At 22.1% G+C, this 19,605-nt stretch overlaps 4 protein-coding genes across 5 annotated transcripts; 1 reads left to right on the top strand and 3 right to left on the bottom strand.

Annotated features, from left to right (window-relative positions):
• Positions 1-47: 47 nt before the first annotated feature.
• On the bottom strand, positions 48-7,148 carry LOC122509516 (luc7-like protein 3). Its single transcript, XM_043623652.1, has 8 exons — positions 6,821-7,148; positions 6,205-6,453; positions 5,863-6,069; positions 5,383-5,544; positions 4,733-4,989; positions 4,534-4,622; positions 3,743-3,858; positions 48-371 (listed from the first exon to the last, which is right to left on the bottom strand). Exons 1-7 carry the CDS (start codon positions 6,923-6,925, stop codon positions 3,782-3,784), a joined length of 1,146 nt encoding a protein of 381 aa, XP_043479587.1. The 5' UTR covers positions 6,926-7,148; the 3' UTR covers positions 48-371; positions 3,743-3,781.
• A 3,077-nt stretch (positions 7,149-10,225) lies between these two features.
• LOC122509371 lies at positions 10,226-11,668 on the bottom strand. The gene is made up of 4 exons (XM_043623380.1): positions 11,565-11,668; positions 10,956-11,043; positions 10,782-10,873; positions 10,226-10,514 (listed from the first exon to the last, which is right to left on the bottom strand). Exons 2-4 carry the CDS (start codon positions 11,011-11,013, stop codon positions 10,323-10,325), a joined length of 342 nt encoding a protein of 113 aa, XP_043479315.1. The 5' UTR covers positions 11,014-11,043; positions 11,565-11,668; the 3' UTR covers positions 10,226-10,322.
• Positions 11,669-12,556: 888 nt separating this feature from the next.
• On the top strand, positions 12,557-15,465 carry LOC122509369. Its single transcript, XM_043623377.1, has 4 exons — positions 12,557-12,691; positions 13,075-13,392; positions 14,295-14,448; positions 15,353-15,465. Exons 1-4 carry the CDS (start codon positions 12,593-12,595, stop codon positions 15,412-15,414), a joined length of 633 nt encoding a protein of 210 aa, XP_043479312.1. The 5' UTR covers positions 12,557-12,592; the 3' UTR covers positions 15,415-15,465.
• A 78-nt stretch (positions 15,466-15,543) lies between these two features.
• Positions 15,544-18,805, bottom strand: LOC122509368. Of its 2 annotated transcripts, none has more exons than XM_043623375.1 (7): positions 18,458-18,805; positions 17,789-18,050; positions 16,996-17,119; positions 16,462-16,697; positions 16,118-16,264; positions 15,861-16,040; positions 15,544-15,730 (listed from the first exon to the last, which is right to left on the bottom strand). In XM_043623375.1, exons 1-7 carry the CDS (start codon positions 18,471-18,473, stop codon positions 15,625-15,627), a joined length of 1,071 nt encoding a protein of 356 aa, XP_043479310.1. In that variant the 5' UTR covers positions 18,474-18,805; the 3' UTR covers positions 15,544-15,624. The 2 variants fall into 2 exon arrangements, with proteins under 2 accessions (XP_043479310.1, XP_043479311.1); XM_043623376.1 differs by having other exon boundaries at positions 15,861-16,037.
• Between the last annotated feature and the right edge of the window lie 800 nt (positions 18,806-19,605).

Below are 19,605 nucleotides of genomic sequence, written 5' to 3'. Positions count from 1 at the left end.
TTACAAATGACACCCAAGGAAAAGGTATATCAACTAGGAAAAAATTATTTTCTTAGAAGTTACGCGTACTACGCGAATTTCTATTTTATTGAATAATGATGATAACAATATTCAAGATGTTACAATTGTTTCTTGAAATCGAAAATTAATCACTTTACCATCAATTTGAATATAATATGATTCTTTTTTTTGTAAAACAATTCAATAATGTCCTCGTTTTGACTTTTTACAAAAAAAAAAAAATTAGCCTACAATTTTTTTTGTTAAGGTTTATGCAAAATTTTTACCTTAAAAAATATATTTAAGTTGTGGGAAACGACTTTTATTTTCTTGAACTGAACCATGTTTTTTTCTCCAATTCCGGCTCAATTCTGCAAATAAATAATATAAATTTCAGTAAACAAGAAAGAGAAAATTTTTACATTTTATAAATTATTTCTATATTTACATATAGAAAAGATGTATTAATTTTTTTATTTCAGCAATTCAAAAAAATAAGCAAATTGTATCTCTTGGCAAAAATATTTCATAAATTAATGTAAAAATGAATTAAATTACAAATGTAATTGAACTTTTTCCGTTAGAATTTCTTCTTTTGTTGTAATTTAATTTTTTAATTTCTTTCGATAAAATAGATTTTCTGATTTTTATTTCATTTTTTGTAGCTAATTTTTATATTTAGTTTAATTTATAAATTCTTTTTGCGCAGAAAATGTATATTTAGAAGTTTGTATTGTACCTAGAATTATTATTTTTTTTATCATAAATTAGTAGTTGCGAAGAAAAGTCACGAGCAGAGATATAAAGCCTGCAGAAAATGAAATTAAAAAGAAAACGAAATTGATGGAAATTAAACTCTTATTATGTGATTATTTCAAAATGAATATTTCTAATCTTGATTGATTTAAAAACAAATACGAAAAATTACAATAATTAAAAACTATCGGACAATCCATTTATTGCAATAATTCTCTATCTAAAAATTATATTTAAAAAAATATATTAGCAAAATAATTACTTTTTGTAATTTATTATTATGCAGATTACAAAACTTTTTATTTTCAAATACAAACTTCAATTTTTGAATAATTTCAGATTCCAAAATTTTAAAAATTTTCTTACTAAGTTCATAATTAATTATTATTATTGTTTACCTCGTTTATTTTCAAAATTCTTCTCAAGAATTCAATTAATTTTATAAATAATAAAATTCTTCTTAGGAATTCCAGTATTTTCAATACAATTTTACTTAAATTGAATAATTAAATTTTTAATTCTACTTATTAACAGACTTTTATTTAAAAAGTTAAAAAAAATTCTTTGTTTAATTCAATTATTTGCAAAATTTCCAATTAAAATTATTAAAAAAAACTACATTATTTAAAAAAAAAATTAAAGAAATTCTTCAGAAGAATTGAATAATTTACAAAAATTGTAATAAAATTGTTTGAAAGAATTCAAACTTTTATAAATAACTTTAATAGAATTTAATAGTAAAATTATTAGGTAATTACAGTTATTAACAAAATCGATTATAATAAAAATAAAGAAATTTTTGCAATAATTCAATTTTTATCAAAAACTTTTAATAGAATTTATTCTTTGAAAGAATTCAATTATTTTCTATATTTTTATAAAATTCCTTGAGTGAATTAAATTATTTTAAAAAATTTTAATAAAAGTCTGAGAAGAATTTAATTATTTTCTAAAAATTTTAATAAAATTCAATAATCAAATGTTTCATTTCAATAAATTATTAATAAATTCGATTATTATAAAAACTTGAAAAGAAATTCTTCATAAAATTCAAATAACCTTCAAAATTTTCAATTAAAATTTTTAAAGAAACTCCATTATTTTAAAAAAAAATTCAAAGAAATTCTTCAGATAAATTTAATTAAGATTTTCAAAAAATTTATTAATACAATTTTTTGCAGGAATTAAATTATTTTCTATATAATTTTAATAAGATTTCACAAAAGGATTCAATTATTTAAAAAAAATTTTAATAACATTTTTCGAAAGAATTCAAATACTTTTTAAAATTTTTGGAAATAATTCAATTATTATTTTTATAAATAATAAAATTCTTCTCAAGAATTTAATTACTTTTAATACAATTTTAATAAAATTCAATAATTCAATTTTCTATTAAAATTATTAAAAAAACTACATTATTTTCAAAAGTCTTACAAAAAATTCTTCGAAAGAATTTAATTATTTACTAAAACTCTAATAAAATTGTTAAAGAGAATTTAATTTCCTATTAATAACTTTAATAACATTTAATAGTAAAATTATTAATTTGAATTATTAACAAAAATTTTTATTTTACAAACTTGAAAGAAATTCTTCATAAACTTCAATTACCTACTTCAAAAATTTTCAATTAAAATTATTAAAGAAACTCTATTATTTTAAAAAAATTCAAAGAAATTCTTCGCAAGGATTCAATTATTTTCGGAAATAATAAAATTCTTCTCAGGAATTGAATTATTTTCAAATTTTGTTGATTCTTTGTAATTTTTTGTAATGATTTTCAATACATTAATTTTGAAATTGATAACATTTAAAGAGAAAAATTATTTAAAAAGTTAGAAAATAAAAAGGCAAACTACAACTAACATTAAACTGCGAACAAATTACCGGAATACAACGATTATTAATATAGATAGATTGAATTACACAAAAGGTTGTCCGGATAATTTTTTTTTGTCAATTGTAGATTTATTTTCTTTTTGCTTTAAATCCCTTGTGATAAAAGATTATATAATAGGCATCGAGTATATTATTGAGAACGATACATATATAAAAAGAACTTTCGACGAAATTATAAAAGATCAAGACCCATTTTTCTTTTGATTTTTATTTCGAGAAAACTATCTCACTCTCTTTCTTTCCTAATACAAGGGCATGATTGGTATTATCATTCCGACATAAATACCTCATAAATGCGTGGCAGAAGCTAGGATTGTATAGTCACAGTCGCACGGGGGCACTGTCGTGGCAGGTCTACGGAAGTAGGCACTGATTTTTCCTCCACTAAACTTCTAATTTCTTTCCGACAAAAAAAACTATATGCAGTCGTTGAACTCACAATAACATTTTACCGCATTTTTATTATCTACGAAGATATTTATTCCCTTCAAAGCAAGAATAGGTATACCTTCTCCCATCTTGCTTTGCTTTATTAAAAAAAACCTAATTTTAAACATAATTTCCAACGGTCTCAATGAAAATATTCAAAAGTCAAAATGCTGTATCACGTCAAAAAGAAATAAAAAAAAAAAATTAACAAGTGGACAAAAATATCTGTTAATTTTTCTTAAATGTGTGAATTAAATTAAAATTATTGACAAATTGTGTTAAATTAAATAGTGAACACATTTTCAGCTCCAAAAATTGGTGAATATAACAAATAGAAAAAAAAACAATCGTTGATAGACTTTGACATTTCGTCCAAGTCCCGTGGTTCCTTGATTTATAAAATTATAAATTAAACGTACTTGTCAATTTCGACTGCGTACACTCTATAATTTCTTTTATAACAGATTGTTTTCTTTTTTTTTGTGTATGTGTGTACGAAGAACGAATTTGAAACAATAGTTTTCGATGTTGAAAATAAATAAATAAATTATAAATAAATCAGAGGTCCCAAGCGTAATGCATCTAGTGTAACTTACCTGAGCAAAGAAATTGTACAGTAATTTGTCACGTTAAAAATTAATTGTTTAGTGCATACCTGGCATACTTCTCACTCACTAACCAATCAAGAGTAGAGTTACTTGTGACTTCGACTCCCAGATCTATGGCGACGTCGATTATTGTGGTGATTGACATTTCGTTGATCACGATTTCCTAGAAATATTCCAATTTTATTTGTGTTTCATTTCATTTTTAATTTAATTTTATTTTTAATTTCACTTTTAATATTTACAGGCCAATTACATTTTAGATAATTATTCTTTTCAACAATATTTTAATATAATAGCAAATGATACCGCGGAACGCAGTGTTCTATTTCTTATTATTTTGTAAATTAAAAAATGTTATATTTTCAAAAATATCAGATAAAATCCTTCGAAACAATTCAATTATTTTTTTGAATTGTAAAATCCTCCGCAAGAATTTAATTATTTTCATAAATAAGAAATTCAATGATTTATTTTCAAATTTACACTGGATTTTTTTATTAAAAAAATTTTTGAGAATTCAATTATTTTCAAAATTTGCAATTAACATCCATAGAAAGTTGATTTTTAAAAATTATAATAAAATACATGATGAAAAAATCAATTATTTTCAATTCAATTTAAAAAATTCAATTATTCAAAAGCTTTTTCATTATATATTTCGAAAATTTAATTAGAAACATTATTCAAAAATAATTTTTGAATTTACTGTCATTTTGTCGCAGTATTTGGAAGAACTTGAAAAAGTCGCAATTTTTGAAAAATAAATCAAAAAAAGACCCAGTTTTTGAAAATAGTCGAAAAAGTCAGGCCTGTTTTTATTTTATTTCGAAATTTTTACCTTTGTCCCGTGCATGACGTCGATGATCGTCTTCTCTATTATGTCTTTCGTGTTTATCCTTCGATTTACTCCTACTTCGATGAGAATTCCTATAAAGTTTTTCATTTGTAAATTAATTAGAAAAATTATTTTATTTTATTAATTGGTAAAAAAATTGATTTTTTTTACAATGATGAATGAATTTAAAAAGAAAATTTACCTTTGACTCATGGAATCGTGTCTAGTTTTATCATCATCTCTTCTGCGTCGCTTTTCTCTATCCCTATCCCGATCCCTGTCCCTGTCAACTCTTTCTCTGTCTCTATCTCTTTCTCTATCCCTATCTCTGTCCCTTTCTCGATCACGATCTCTTTCACCATCTCTTCTCTTTCTTTGACCGTCTTCATTTTCGCGAACTTTCCTTCTTTCCTCGTCTCGTTTCTGCTCCTTTTCGTCCCTCGCTTTTTCCCGTTTGGTCTAAAAGAGAAATATAATTATTTTTAATTTATAAGTAAATTTATATATAAAATAAAATATGTATTAATAATCCTTGTATTTCGGTAGCTTGTTTGCAGTTTGAAGAAAGTTGAATTTCTCAGAAGAATTTTATTATTTTTATAAAAGTAATTGAATTATTGAGAAGAATTTTACGATAATTTTTGAAAATAATTAAATTGTTTCAAAGAACTTTTGAAAATAAATAATAATATAAATTATATTGGAAATAAGTAAATGTTTACAAAATTTTTAATCTGAAATTATTCAAAAATTTAAGTTCATATTTGAAATTAGAAGAAAATCAAGTAAAAATGGTTAAATATATATAAAAAAAAATTATAGAGAAAGCAAAATTATTATATTTGACTTTACCACAATTTCTTGAAGAGCACTTTTCAATCTTGCGTAGCCTACGTGTTGTTTGCCCATTAAGTGATCGTCTATTCGTTGTTGAGCGTCTCCAACAATAAGAAAGGCACCACATACGTCACAAACCTCCATTTGTTTTTCCTGAGCTGCTGCTAATTCAGCAGTCTGGAAAAAATTAAAAAGAAATTATTAATTTAGATAAAAATGACAAATATTTTCAATTATTAATTTTTTTTTCAATCGAATTTTATATTTAAAATTAAAAAAGATGTTTTTAGAATAGTGATATTTTTAAAATAGGATGTTATCAATGATGGTGAAAAGTTAATTAATTTTTAATTTTTATTAAGAAAAATGTTATTAAAGATAAAAAAAATGAAAAATTTGAGAAAAAAAAGAAAAATGTTTTGAAGGATGTTATAATCTTAATCAAAAATATTTTTTTGTTCACAGATGATTAAAATATCGAGAAGATCATTTTACCTGATTATAATGACTATTATCATTGGATTTACGAAGAGTTTCCCGTTCTTCTTTGAGTTGATCACAAAGACGCATAAGTCCCTGAGCCTGTTCAACATTTCCTTGAATTCCACTTTGCTCCGCTTCTTCGACCAATTTATTAATTTTTTCGGTGAGTAATGTTATTTGCTCTTCATTTCTCTGCGTTTGTGCTGGCGTCAAAGTTGGCTGAAAAATTAAACAACAATTTTTTTAGTTTGACAAATTTTTCTTTTTCTATAAATAATTTTTCTTTCATATATTATGAAATTTTCTTTTTCTAAAAAGAATTTTTCTAAAAAGAAAAGGTTTCTCTCAACTTACAGCTTCTGTTTTTCCAATAAGCGCTAGCCTCTGTTTTCCTTTGACAATTTTCCTTTCCACCTCATTAAGCATACTTTGACAAAAGCGAATAAATTCATCCTCATATTGTTGTTTTCGATAAGAATATGGTGCTTTTTCATATAATTCACGAGCTTCATCGTCATGAACACGAGCACAAGCTCCTAAATCAGCTCGAGTGTTGACAAATAAATCGTGTGGACAAAATTTGACAAGATAAAGTTTACAAAACTGAAATAATAATTAAGATTATTTTATTATTTATTTATTATTTTACCTGATCTTTTAAATTTAATTGCATAAAGAAAGAAATTCGAATTTCGAAAAAATAGATAAATTCTTTAAATTGAAATTTGTCAGTGATAATTTATAATCAGCACATACATCAAAAAACTTTCTGATAAAATGTCATTTCTATAAATTAATGACTTAATTTTTTTAGAATTTCGTTTTTAAAACGGATTTTTAAAAACAAAAGAATGATAACAAATTTTGTTTCTATAAAAATCATAAAAATAGACAAAATTTACACAACCAAAATGACAAAAATAATTTTGATTGAAAATGACGTTTGAAAAATTGAAAGAATAAAAATCACCTCCGAATCCTCCCAGTTAAGTTCTTTTGGTTTTTCATTAGGAAGAATATTTCTATTTCTTCCCATAAGCTCATCGAGCAAGGCGGCAGCCGCAGCAGCAGCCATGTTTATTATTCCTTCAAAAAAATAATTTAACACTATTCCACTTCACTTAAATAATCGTTAATAATCTCGATTACATTCTAATTAAAGAAGACAACGATTTTAATTTTATCATTGATAATTAACGAATTTCTTAACCTCACCCGAAATTAAGGAATAAATTGCGAATTTTGTATACAAAATGTACACAACAAGATTGGAAGAAATACACAGGGAGACAGGTTGGTCTTCCTAAAGGCATTAATATAAATCCAAACAAAATTATTATTGTGTTCCTAAAAGCATCATAATTCAGCCTGCTTAAATATGATTGGTGGACATTTTCAAGTGACCAATGAAAATTAAGCGACTGATACGCATTCGGTTGTGCGCAACACTTCCCGTCTGAAGTCAGCCATTGTTACTATTTTCATTTCCGTTTAAATTGTCGTTGAATTTTCGTCAAGTTTTTCATTATACAGAGAGAATTTTTATGAAAAATGTGGTAAATTTACGGTGATTCTTTGATAAAAGTTCATTTATTCAAGTTTTGTTTTGTGTGAAATTGTTACATTCATGAAAATTTTCGATGCAAGTTAGTAAACAGTGTAGAACCTTGAACAATGGGCACACATCGAGGAAAGCACATTGTCGTTATTTTTTCGAGAGAATATTATTTTGCGATGTGAATATTTGTGTGAATTAACAACAAAGAGGTAAGATAACTATTTCGATTTATTCCTGAAATGTGATAGTTTTGTTAAGTACTCCATGTTATACATTGTTTCGATTGAATTTATAACTTTTTTTCGAAATACCGGAACACTTTCGTGTATACCTCGGATGTAAACATGGTCTTTAATTTTCCAAGAAAAATTATTTTCGATAAATGAATCTAAATAGATAATGCTAAATCTCTAAATAAATTGATAACCATATTTTGAGGTTATGTCGAAAATTACAAACTTGCAAATTTCGCAACAATTCGGAGGTTATAAACAAACAAATTTTTGTGTTATTTTTCAGGGAAAATCTTTCTAAATCGTCAAAAAAATGTTTTCAGCAGAAAGTGTAAATGTAAGATAAACAATATTATCCGGTTACATCCGTGAATTTACTTCTAATCAAGTGATTATTTTCGTTAATGTTTTTACAATATTTGTCAGTGAATGAATAATCGGAAGAATTTGTCCCTGTGTTTGAGCACAATATTTTCGATAATTCATCAGCATTTTCAAATGGCGCTTGACAATCGTCAACTTTGCCGAATTTGAAATTTATCTCATCATTAATTGCATCGACTGTTGGAAGTCTCTTTTGTTTTTTATCATCAAACTTTTCCTCTGATTTCATAATAATTGTCTCATTATTTGGTTTAAAATTGAAATAATTACTCCAACAATTTTTGAAATTCCAAAAAACATCATTCCAGAGAAAAATTTCTTCTACTAAAAAGACAAAAGAAAGAGAAAAGATTATTTTAAACAAAATTAGAAAAGATTATTATTATTATTAACAATTTTTTTTGTATTTCAGGTGAAGATTGTAAATTTTCTATTTACTGAATAACAGCAATGTAATAAAGAGGAACGATCCAGCTGGAACTTCTGCGTTTGAAATCAATTTGTAAGCTGTTCTCAGGAGAGTAGGACCTTGAAATAGTGCAATCCCTTTGAGAGTATTCAACAGCCAAGGAATATAAAGGTATGGGTAATTGTATTTATTTCCTATTGTTAACACTGCACTTGCAATTAAGCCGGAAATTATGTCTGTTATCAGTATTTTGATTTTCAAATCTGAATAGAGAAAATTTTTCTATTACAATTATAAATTCATAATTAAAAATTATGATCAATTGCTTTTTTAGATTATAATTGTATATTAATATTTATTAATTAAATTTAATTAATTAATTAATTAAATTCAATTAAATTAAAATTCTTCTCCAAAATTTAATTATTTTTCAAAAATTTTAATAAAATTCTAGGCAAAATTTCAATTATTTTCAAAAATTCTTCAAATTAGAAATTTTTGAAAATTTTAATTCTTGTCGAAAAATACCTAATGATAAAATACTTATTTAAAAAAGAATTTATTGATATTTTCGAATAATTTTGCAATTAAAAACATTTGTAAATAAATGTAATAGAACATTTTTTGACTATCTAATAATTTTTAGAATGAATCAGAATATTCTTTAAAGTCAGGGAAAAAATTCAAATTTTGTCTGGAAATCAGGGAAAAACAAAAATTTTTTTTTGTGGCAACCCTGTTATTAATATTTATTAGTTTGGTAGTATTTATTAATACTTTTTAATTTGTTAATATTTATTAATTTATTAATACTTATTATGAATTTATTAATATTTATTAATATACATAAAAGTGATTTGATAATGATTACACAGAAAAAATCTGTTTAAATTCTTATTATAAAATGTATTTTTAATTTAAAATTGATTAATGAAATTAATTTTATTACTATAACTCCGACGGAAAAAAGTGTTGAACGTCGTGGATTTGTTCACGGAATTTACTAATGATGATTTTGAACCAATATCAATTGTCATTGAACTTAAGCAATTTGCTATAAAACACATGATACTTTTGTAGATGATTTCTACCTGATGAAACAAAAATTAATTCAGTTTTGACGATTACACTGATAACAATTAATTATATACTGTATTTATTATTTCTAACTTTGGACAAAATTTTGCTTGTATTGTTTAAAGGTATCTTCTCTTTCGAAATCAACATGATTTTTATTTTCTGTTCTATTTTGGCAAGATTTTCACAACTATTCAATTTTTTTGATTTTGCAAATAATTTTTCAATTATCTAGAATTACTAAATGTCACTTAACTTCCATTTGACAGTTTTTTTGTTGATGTTATTTTCTCTTATTTTCCGTTGATAAAAAAAATGAAAGTTTAGGCTCTGAAATTGTCAGTAAATTACATAAAAGTTTTTAATTAGTTTTATATTTATTTTTCTAGTTTCTAATTATAATTTTTAAGAATCGTATATAATTTTATAAATATATTATTATAAATTATAATTTTTAACAATTATAATATATAATTTTATAAATATATTATTATTATAAATTATAATTATAACTTTTAAAAATTTTCATATTGAAATTCCTTTGCGGATTTCCATCAATGATTTTTTAATGAAATAAAATTGAGACATTTTTGTAGTTTTAAAAATTTTTTTTAATTAATACGTCAACATTTTCAAAAAATACAAATTAAAAATACTTTTTGGACGAGTTTGAACAAATTTTTTTTTAAACAAGTAGATGTATAATTTTAACAGTTGTGTAGAGTACTTTTTCTTATGGAGTTTTTCAAGGAAAGTTTTTTCAAATTTGGTCGTCGGTTTTTATTAGGGCTCTTCTAATAGACTCTCTTATTTAAACTCGTGATTGTCGATGAAACAAGCAGAAGACTTGTAGCCAATTATGTAATGACCATATTGCCAAAAATATTTCATCTCTTTTTATGTGAAGTCCATCTAAAAATAGTCTCACGAAAAAGACAATAATTTCTACAATCATTATGCATAATTGCATCATTAGCCATGGTGTGTGTAGCATTGGATATTCCTGCAAAAAAATTGTTTTCTTCTTCAAACAAATTGAAAATTTATTTGAAATTTTAAGAAATATTTAAATATTTAAAAAATAATTATGGTTAATTAATTAATTAATGAAAATTCATTAAATTTTAACAGATTTTTTTTATAAAAATATGGTATTTTTATTAAAAAAGGTGTATTTAATAAAAATAGTATTTTTAATATTAAAATAGTTTTGTTTATTTTATGAATTCAATGTTTATTTAAAAATAATTAGAAAAAGGGAAATATTTACTGTAATTGCTCCAAGCATAATAAGGGAGTAATGTTCGATGGCGAGAATGCAAGTCATTAATTTCAAATCTCTTTCAACGTCCACTGGCACATCTGTTATATTATTTTTGTTAATATTAAAAAATTTACTAAAATTAAATTAAAAAAAAGAATTATTTAATTTTTTTCGGTTTACTTTTTTTATCTTCTCCACATCGCGTTGATTTTGATGATCTTGGTACTATATTATTCATAATTCGAATAATATCATAGGCAGTGATTATCTAATAGAATTTAAATAATTAAATTATTAATTTGAATTCGAATATTAATTAATTCAATAACAATTAATTAATTAATTCGAATATCAATAAATTCAAATAATTCAATTAATTAATTAGTTAATTCAAATAATAATTGATTCGAATACTTATTTCAATTAATGAATGAATTAATTAATTCAAATATTAATTGATTCAAATAATTAATTAATCAATCAATTAATTAATTAATTTATTAATTCAAACATTAATTGATTCAAATAATTCACTATAATAATTAATTCGAAAAGTTAATTAATTGACAAAATAATGATTTTTTATAGATTCTTTTTTTTCTTTTTTTTATTTTCTCAAGTTAAAATTATTTAAAATAAAACAAAAAACGCTTGAAATTTAAAATGTTTGCTTGATTGAAAAAATATGAAAATTAAATATTATTTTCTAATTATTCAGATACTTAGGGAAAAAATATTATTAATATCGATCGACTGATTTATTTCTGAATGCATGAATTTGAGTATTACGATGGACTAACGGTCCCAATCAGGCCCAACATTATCACATAGACAGAACTTCCCATTATTGAATGATCGCAGATTGAACAGGCTAATCGACCAATTGGCTAAAAATTAAATTAATTAATTAGAAAAACAGGCAAAATTTCCTTTAGCAGAAAACGAATTTTCAAAAATCGAACTTTAATTATTAAAATCCTATTAAATATTCCAGTAAAATAAATTGTTTTTTCAAAATATAAATTTTTTTACAAACACGAATAAAATAATTCTAATTCTAATAATATTAATTTTATCAAGAATGAAAGAATTTTTTGAATTAATATTATTAAGTAAATAATTTTCAAGAATGAGAGAATTTATTGAATTAATATTATTAATTAATTTTCAAGAATGAAAGAATTTTTTGAATTAATATTATTAATTAATTAAATGACACTAACCAAAAATCTACCACCCTGTTCAATTCTCCTTCGACCTCGAATTCTCATTGTGTTTGATTTTTTTTTTCTTGCAAAACTTTGAGTATTAATTACTCGTTTCGAATACAAATACTCTTAGTAAATAATTTTTTTGTTTTATCAAACTTATCACCTTCATTTACAATTTTATTTTAAATATTCTCTCTGTATCACGTACGAAATTTAAGGTTGACATTTCTAATAATCGATTCTTTGTTTTTTTTATTATTATCCATGGAAAATATTGAGAACGATTTTTAAATAATAATTTGCCAAAAAAATGTTTCAAAATTATTCTTTATTTATTAATTAATTTAAATTGAATTAAATTAAATCATCTTTAATAAAAGAAATAAAAAGAATTTTTCGAATTTCGAGTTTTTAGTTTAAATAAACACAAAAAAATAGGACAATATATTTTTTTGTCCGTCTGAAATAAGCAACGAATTTTTCAGAGTCTCGTTTGTCAACAAAATTTTTATGGAAATAGGTTAAAAAAACATTTAAAAAAATTAATATTTCTTCTGATTAATAGTTTTTTTATTTTATATTTTTTTTGACAAAAACTTTTCGAAAATGACGGATATTTTAGAAAATTCATTATCGAAAATTGATAATTCTATAGCGTTTATTAATAAGGAGAATTCGATTATTGAGAATTATGAAAAATCAACAGTGAGTAAACGTCTTGAAAATATATATTAAAAAAAAAATTATTTTTATTTAAATTAATTCATTTTATTAACTTGCATTCAATTTATACGATAAAGAAAGTTTTATTATATATTTTCTTCATTAGGAATTTAATTGTAATTATATTTTAATTTAATTAAATTTTAGTTGAATTTTAAGGAAATTAAATTTTATTTAAATTAAGTCTCAATTAAATTCAAATAAATAATAATCTTCAAATAAATAAATAAATTAAGTTTCAATTAATTTTTAATTTCAATCAAAAATATACTGAAAAATAGAGTTCTGATAAAAAGAGGAATTAAATATAGAAATTTAAAAAATTGTGCTTTATATAAAAATAATAAATTTTAATTTGTCAATAGGATGGAGAGGAAAAAACAAGTCAATACGAAACTGAATTAAAATTAAATAAAAGTGATAAATCTTTAAAGGAATCAGCATCAGTGGACGAGTGGTATAGAATTTGTCAAACAATATTATTTATAACAACTGTTTTGGTTCTCAGTTGTCATGGCTTTCATTATGGTCGTAGAGAATATAATTTACAGGAGAATGGAAGATCAACAAATGGTTTTTTAGCTGCTCACAAAAAAGTTGTTACCATCATTTTGGGTTATACAATTCCATATTCTATTATTTCCACCATCGCTGCTCTTATGCTCACATTTTCCTTGATTTCAGTGAGTTCTTTTATTCTGTTTTCAATTATAGATTATTTATTAATTCTCTGTAGGTCACGAATTTTTAGCTCTGGATAGCAAAATTCTGAATTTAGGTTTACAAAATTCCAAAATTTTTTTGGGGATTAATTTTTTCCTTTGAGAGAGAAATAGATGAAAAGGGTTGAATTTTTTCATTCTTTGATTGGTTTTTACTATTAATATTCGATTTAGATATTTATAGTTTAGTTATTTTTGTCTGAATTTTCGCAATATTTTTATTTATTTTACTTTTTATTTTATTTTCTTTAGTTTTTTACTTTTTAAAGGGTTTTTACTTTTTATTCTCTTATTTTATTTTCTTTACGTTTGTATTTTTTTTATTTTATTTTTTTATTTATTTTCAAAATTTTTTTCATTGTTGGATTGTAAGAAATAATTTTAAAAAATTTCTTGTAGGTTTTTATCTCCTTTTTACTTTTTATTCTTTTATTTAATTCTTTTCTTTTTCTTTTCTAATTTAATTTTTCTCCTTATCTTTAAATTTGATTTAATTTTCCTTTCAATTTCCTTATTTTATTTTATTTTTTTATTTTCTTCATTTATTTTTATTTGTTTCATATTGTTAAATTGTAAAAAAGTTTATATTGGAGATTCGTTTAAATATTCGCGTAAATTTAGCTTCATATTGAATTGAACTTGACACGAATTTCTTTTTTTTATTCGATTTAAAAAACACTCGAAAGGTAAACTTGACGTTCACACGTACAAGGGCGGTCAGATATATTGATGTCTCAATTAGAATGTCAGGGAATTTATAAAATATATAGGTATACATATAAATAAAGAATTATTCCTTGATAATAATTCCTCGTTAATTCCGTTGATTAATTTTATATTCTTTCTTTACATGATTTAAAAAGAAGAGGCCTCATTGGAGTTTACCTTCGATAATTATTTCCATGTCAGACCTCGTCTGCGACGTGGGTGATGCTTCGATGGCTACATGGCTCTTTTTTACAAATCTTCCATTTTCAACTGCACTTTTTTATTCCACCTGTACAATCTCCATAATTTGTAGGTTCTCTCAAAATTATTTAGTTTTATAATTAATTGAATTCATTAAAATTAATTACAAATTGAAATTGTAATTTAGCTTTTTAATTTAATTTTAAACTTAAATTTAAATTTGGTTCTTAATTTTAAATTAAAAATTGAAATTTAATCTTCTTATTCAATTTTAAATTAAAAATTGAAATTTAATCTTTTTATTCAATTTTAAATTCCAATTGAAATTTAATCTTTTTATTCAATTTTAAATTACATTAAAAATTGAAATTGAAATTTAGTTTTTCAATTTAATTTTAAAATAATAATTGAAATTTACTTTTCTAATTTAATTTAAAATATGTATGTACCTATTAAAAATTGAATTTAAAATTAAAATTTACTTTTTTTATTTAATTTTACATTAAAACTTGAAATTGAAATTTAGTTTTATAAATTAATTTAAATGAAAAGTTGTAGTTGAAATTAAAATTTAGTTTTTAAATTTAAGTTTATATTAAAAAATGAAATTGAAATCTAGTTTTTTAATTTAATTTTACATTAAAAATTGAATTTAATATTGCAATTTACTTTTCTTATTTAATTTTACATTAAAAATTGAAATTTACTTTTCTAATTTAATTTAAAATGTTAAAAATTTAAAATTGAAATTCACTTTTCTTATTTAATTTTACATTAAAAATTTAAATTGAAATTTAGTTTTTTAAGTTCATTTAAATAAAAAATTTAAATTGAAGTTTAATTTTCTAATTAAATTTCAAATCAAAAATTGAAATGTATTTTTTCGATTTAATTTTAATTTAAAAACTGAAATTTAACTTTTTATTTAATTTTAAATTAAAAATCGAGATTAAAATTCAGTTTTCTAATTTAATTTGAAAGTTAAATTAATTAACTGTATATTTTTTCGCAGTAGGAGAATTATGGGTTTGGCTTGGAGTTTTGCGACTTTACGAATCTAGAGCATTCAAGTAAAAAAAAGAAGGTTTCCGAAGACAGAAAATAATAATTTTTTAATCGATTTTTTTTTACAGTTTTAGTACAATTGACGCTTTTTTTTACAATTTTACATTCGTTTTTTAAATAAATTAAATTTATTAAAAAACGATTATCTTTATTGGCAGCTTTTTTTAAAAATTATTTTCGTATATTTCTTCTTTTAATTTTTATTATACAATATAAAAATTAATTTACAACTTCTCCGTTGGGATACGTTACTGGACAAGAAATTTCACTCGTTAAATAATTTGATTCTTCGTTGACAATTTTAACTCCTGAACAATTATTGATTCTAAAAAAAATTAAATGGATTAGATTTTATTTATTTGATTTCACAATTTCATTTCTTTTCTTTGGACTAGAAATTTTTAGGTGAAAATAATACTCAATTTTGTAGAAAAAGTTGAAAAGTTTTTTCTTACCTAGGACAAAAATTGTTTAGAACATTTTGAAGTACGTGAAATTGTGTTGATAGTGGATTTTTTATTATTTCTTTCATGAAAAATTCTGCGAAGGCATGACACGATACAGTTGAAGCTTGTAAGTCTCCTCGCATTTCTGTTATGAAATCCTGATCAAGTTTACACATTTTTTCGCTTCTTCTGAAACAAAAAATTATTTCTCAAAAGTTGAATGGGAAATTTCAAATATATTTGTTTTCTTATTATTGTTGACTTACTTGCAGAAATATTTTTCTACATTGTCGATGCTATTAAACATTTTAGGATTCAAAGCAATTCCGGGATAATTCCATAAAATGTTAGCTCTTGCCGCCATTTCTATTAATTCATTGTTTAATGTTTTATAAACATTTTGTAATATTGATCTGTGAATTGTTTTAATAGAATGTTAAAAATTTTCTTTTTTCAAATTGAAATAGTTACAAGTAGGGAAAAAAAGATATATTCACTTTAGGGCCTACTAAATATTTTATTTATTTTATTTATTATGAATTATTTATTAATTAATTTATTAAAAGTAATTTAAAATTTATCAATATTAAATAAATTGACAATAACTTGCCCCTTGAAGAATTGTTCCATTGGTAGGTCAATATTTCGAACATTGAAATTATTGTTTGCAATTTTTATTCGAACAAGCATTTCCGGAGATAAATCTTTTGGTAGAATAAAATTTCTCTCTTGATCATGAATCTTTAGAAAATTGAAAAATGAACTTAAATTTTTCATATCGGTGAATTGAACTTGCATTGTATTGTCTTTTGGAAAATCCTCTGATATAAGATTTATTAAATAGATCTGTAATATTTATTTTAAATTATATCAATTTAGTATTCACTTATTTATTAGAATATATTTTTCGACAAATGTAATTTATTTATTTATTTATTCAGAATAATAATGTTTCTCGTCGTAATAGAAGTTTTCTAAAATGTTCCAAAAATGGATTTCGTAGATTTTTTTTAGCAAAATTAAAAAAGAGTAAATAAAGTAATAGTAAATAATAGTAAATAGAGATGAGTAAATAATTTGTTATGCAATTAGGAATTCAATTTAATTGAGTAAATTTTGAAAATAAATTTTTTTGATTATTTACATTTAATTCTGGATGTTTATGTGCTGCTGTTTCTATGTAACACAATTCCTTTCGGGACCAGGTGTGATTTTCATGCTTGATAAAATAAACATTATACAAATCTTCTTTTGCATTTCGCGTTTCTCTGTAAGAAAAATTTATCAATTTTTGTTTAAAAAAAAGGATTATTTATTATTTTTTTATAAATATTACTATACATTTATTATTAGCCTAGAAATTTATTGGTCAAGAGAATAATTTAATTAAACACTGAAAAAAAATTTATTTAATTTGAATAACCGATCATTTGTCTATTGTAAAATAAATTTTTAATTGAATGTAATAATTTTTATTGAAATCAAATAAATTTTATTATCATGTAATTGATTTAAATAAAAATTATTCGATTCAGGTAAATATTTATTTGATAATAGACAAGCAATCGATAATTTTAACCAAATTCATTTTATTCAGTCAATGATTAATTAAAATTAATTAAATTACTGTATTAATTAAATTTTTGTTTAATTAAACTTTCATGTAATTAAATAATTTAATTACATTTTTATTTAATTAAATAATTTAAGATTGAAATAAATAAATAAATTTATTGAACAATTGAATATTAATTAACAAATTATTTATTGAAAATATATTAAGATTGAAATACTTTAGGAACAAAATATATTTTTTAGATTTTAATTTATCACTTGAGACAAAAATATTAAAATTAAAAAAAAATGTTTAATTAAGTAAACTTTACTAGTAAATTAGTAATTTATATTAAATTGGCAATTATTTTTCACTGACTTACCGATATCTATAATTTCCAGTAGAAAACGAAAAGAAAATTGTGATTAGAATAAATGTTAAAATAATACTGATGATAGAGCATCCCAACAAAAATGTCGAATAAATATGCGATGGCCATTTTTCCAAAAATTTAACAGCTCCTTGAGAAATTATATTCTCACATCGTATCCGGGGAAAATTTCTTTTTTCACATGTTTCTTCCTCAAAAAGTAATGGCTGTTCCTCTTTAAATATGCTCGAATGTTTTTGAAAAACGTGTTCTACTTGATAATTATAATTTTAAAAAAGTTTTAGTATTTCCCTTAATTACTTGCACAATAATTATTTTTTTAAAATTATTTTTATTATTATTTCTATCAATATTCTTATTATTATTTCTACTATTTTTTCTATTCATATTTTTATTATTATTTCTACTATTATTTCTATTATTATTTATTATGATTTGTGTAATAATGCAAATAATAAAAATATTAATAATAATAAAAATAAAAATAAAAAAAAGTAATAATAATGACAATAATAATAATAATAATAAAAATACTAAAAATAATCATTTTTATTATTAAATAAAAATAACAAACTACTTTCCATTAATTACTAAATTAATATTAATAAATAAAAATCAATAAATAAAATTGAATTATAAATAAACAGCTTCTCAACTCACATTTAGACTTCTTCATCGTGAGGATTCCAGAATACTGGTCCCTTTTCTTTTGACAGTTTTTACACTCATAACCCAATTTGCAATGTTTATGAATTCAGCATTTTATAACGCTTTTTTTAAACAGTTGACAAACAATTATTATGAAAATTTAATACATTACTTGTCGCAATATTGTTGCCGTTTAAGAAGTAAACACCTTCCTCTTCTTCTTAGCTGCACTTTATTCTCATAAATATGTATAAGCGAAAGAGAATGAAAATTTATCAGTAATGACATTTTATAGAAATTCGAGGAAATACGCGAGAAATTTTTTAAAGAACAAAACAAAATTTAATATGTTTTAATAAATATTCGGTGGAATTTATCGCAGTAATGTAATTTTTTTTTTAAAGGAAATGGAAAATTTTAATAATTAACAGGAATGATTAAAAATTAAATTAAAAATTAAATTCACGATTTGCAGGAATAATTAATGGGAAAAATTTGTTTTATTAGAATTTTCCCGGAATTTATTTATTTTTATTATTTATAGAAATTTAAAAATTTTTTTTAAAACAATTAACCATTAAAATTTATAAAAAAACGTTATCATTAAAATTTTTTTTTTTAATTCTTTTAAGTACTTATTTTTAATGCCGAATAACAATTATTCAAAGAATGTTAATTTTCATTGTTAAGCCATTTACTTTTCTTATCGTGTAACCGCGACGAAATTGTTTTTTCTTATCGTAAACGTGACAAAATGTGATTTTTAAAGTGATTTTTGCAACAATTAGTCAATATTTTTAAACAATAATAATATTTTATTAAAGATTTTACAAATTTATATTTTGATAATTAAAAATCAATTTTTTAGTACACTTGTGCAATTATCTGTAATTGATATTTTTCTAAATCATACTACAAAACATCAGTAAAATAAATAAACTTTAAAAAATATTTATTTTTATTATTATAAATAATTAATTTATAATAATTATATTTTTGCGTAGAATTTTCTTACATTTTTTTTAAATAATTTAATTTTTCGAAGAGTTTTATTGTAACTTTTAAAAATAATTGAATTTTTTCGAGAAATTTTTATTAAAATTGTGTTGAAAATGCTCTGAATTTTTGTACAGAATTTTATCAATTATGAAAATAATTGA

The sequence above is a fragment of the Leptopilina heterotoma genome, unplaced genomic scaffold, assembly GCF_015476425.1.
Source record: "Leptopilina heterotoma isolate Lh14 unplaced genomic scaffold, ASM1547642v1 Lhet_60, whole genome shotgun sequence".
Taxonomy (NCBI): Eukaryota; Metazoa; Arthropoda; class Insecta; order Hymenoptera; family Figitidae; genus Leptopilina; species Leptopilina heterotoma.
This window is presented reverse-complemented; position numbering and strand designations above follow the sequence as displayed.

Bases quoted from the DNA above. Each gene is read 5' to 3' on its own strand.
- LOC122509371 (XM_043623380.1), bottom strand. From the start codon at position 11,013: ATGAATAATATAGTACCAAGATCATCAAAATCAACGCGATGTGGAGAA. The intron at 10,874-10,955 runs GTAAACCGAAAA...ATAATATAACAG, and splicing joins ATGTGGAGAAGATAAAAAAA to ATGTGCCAGTGGACGTTGAA. The intron at 10,515-10,781 runs GTAAATATTTCC...ATTTTTTTGCAG, and splicing joins TTATGCTTGGAGCAATTACA to GAATATCCAATGCTACACAC.
- LOC122509516 (XM_043623652.1), bottom strand. From the start codon at position 6,925: ATGGCTGCTGCTGCGGCTGCCGCCTTGCTCGATGAGCTTATGGGAAGA. The intron at 6,454-6,820 runs GTGATTTTTATT...TTATTATTTCAG, and splicing joins TTAACTGGGAGGATTCGGAG to TTTTGTAAACTTTATCTTGT. The intron at 5,545-5,862 runs GTAAAATGATCT...AATTTTTTCCAG, and splicing joins ATAATAGTCATTATAATCAG to ACTGCTGAATTAGCAGCAGC.
- LOC122509368 (XM_043623375.1), bottom strand. The intron at 16,698-16,995 runs GTAAATAATCAA...TAAATATTACAG, and splicing joins ATAAACATCCAGAATTAAAT to ATCTATTTAATAAATCTTAT. The intron at 16,041-16,117 runs GTAAGTCAACAA...TTTTTGTTTCAG, and splicing joins GTAGAAAAATATTTCTGCAA to AAGAAGCGAAAAAATGTGTA.
- LOC122509369 (XM_043623377.1), top strand. From the start codon at position 12,593: ATGACGGATATTTTAGAAAATTCATTATCGAAAATTGATAATTCTATA. The intron at 12,692-13,074 runs GTGAGTAAACGT...ATTTGTCAATAG, and splicing joins AGAATTATGAAAAATCAACA to GATGGAGAGGAAAAAACAAG. The intron at 13,393-14,294 runs GTGAGTTCTTTT...TGATTTAAAAAG, and splicing joins TCACATTTTCCTTGATTTCA to AAGAGGCCTCATTGGAGTTT.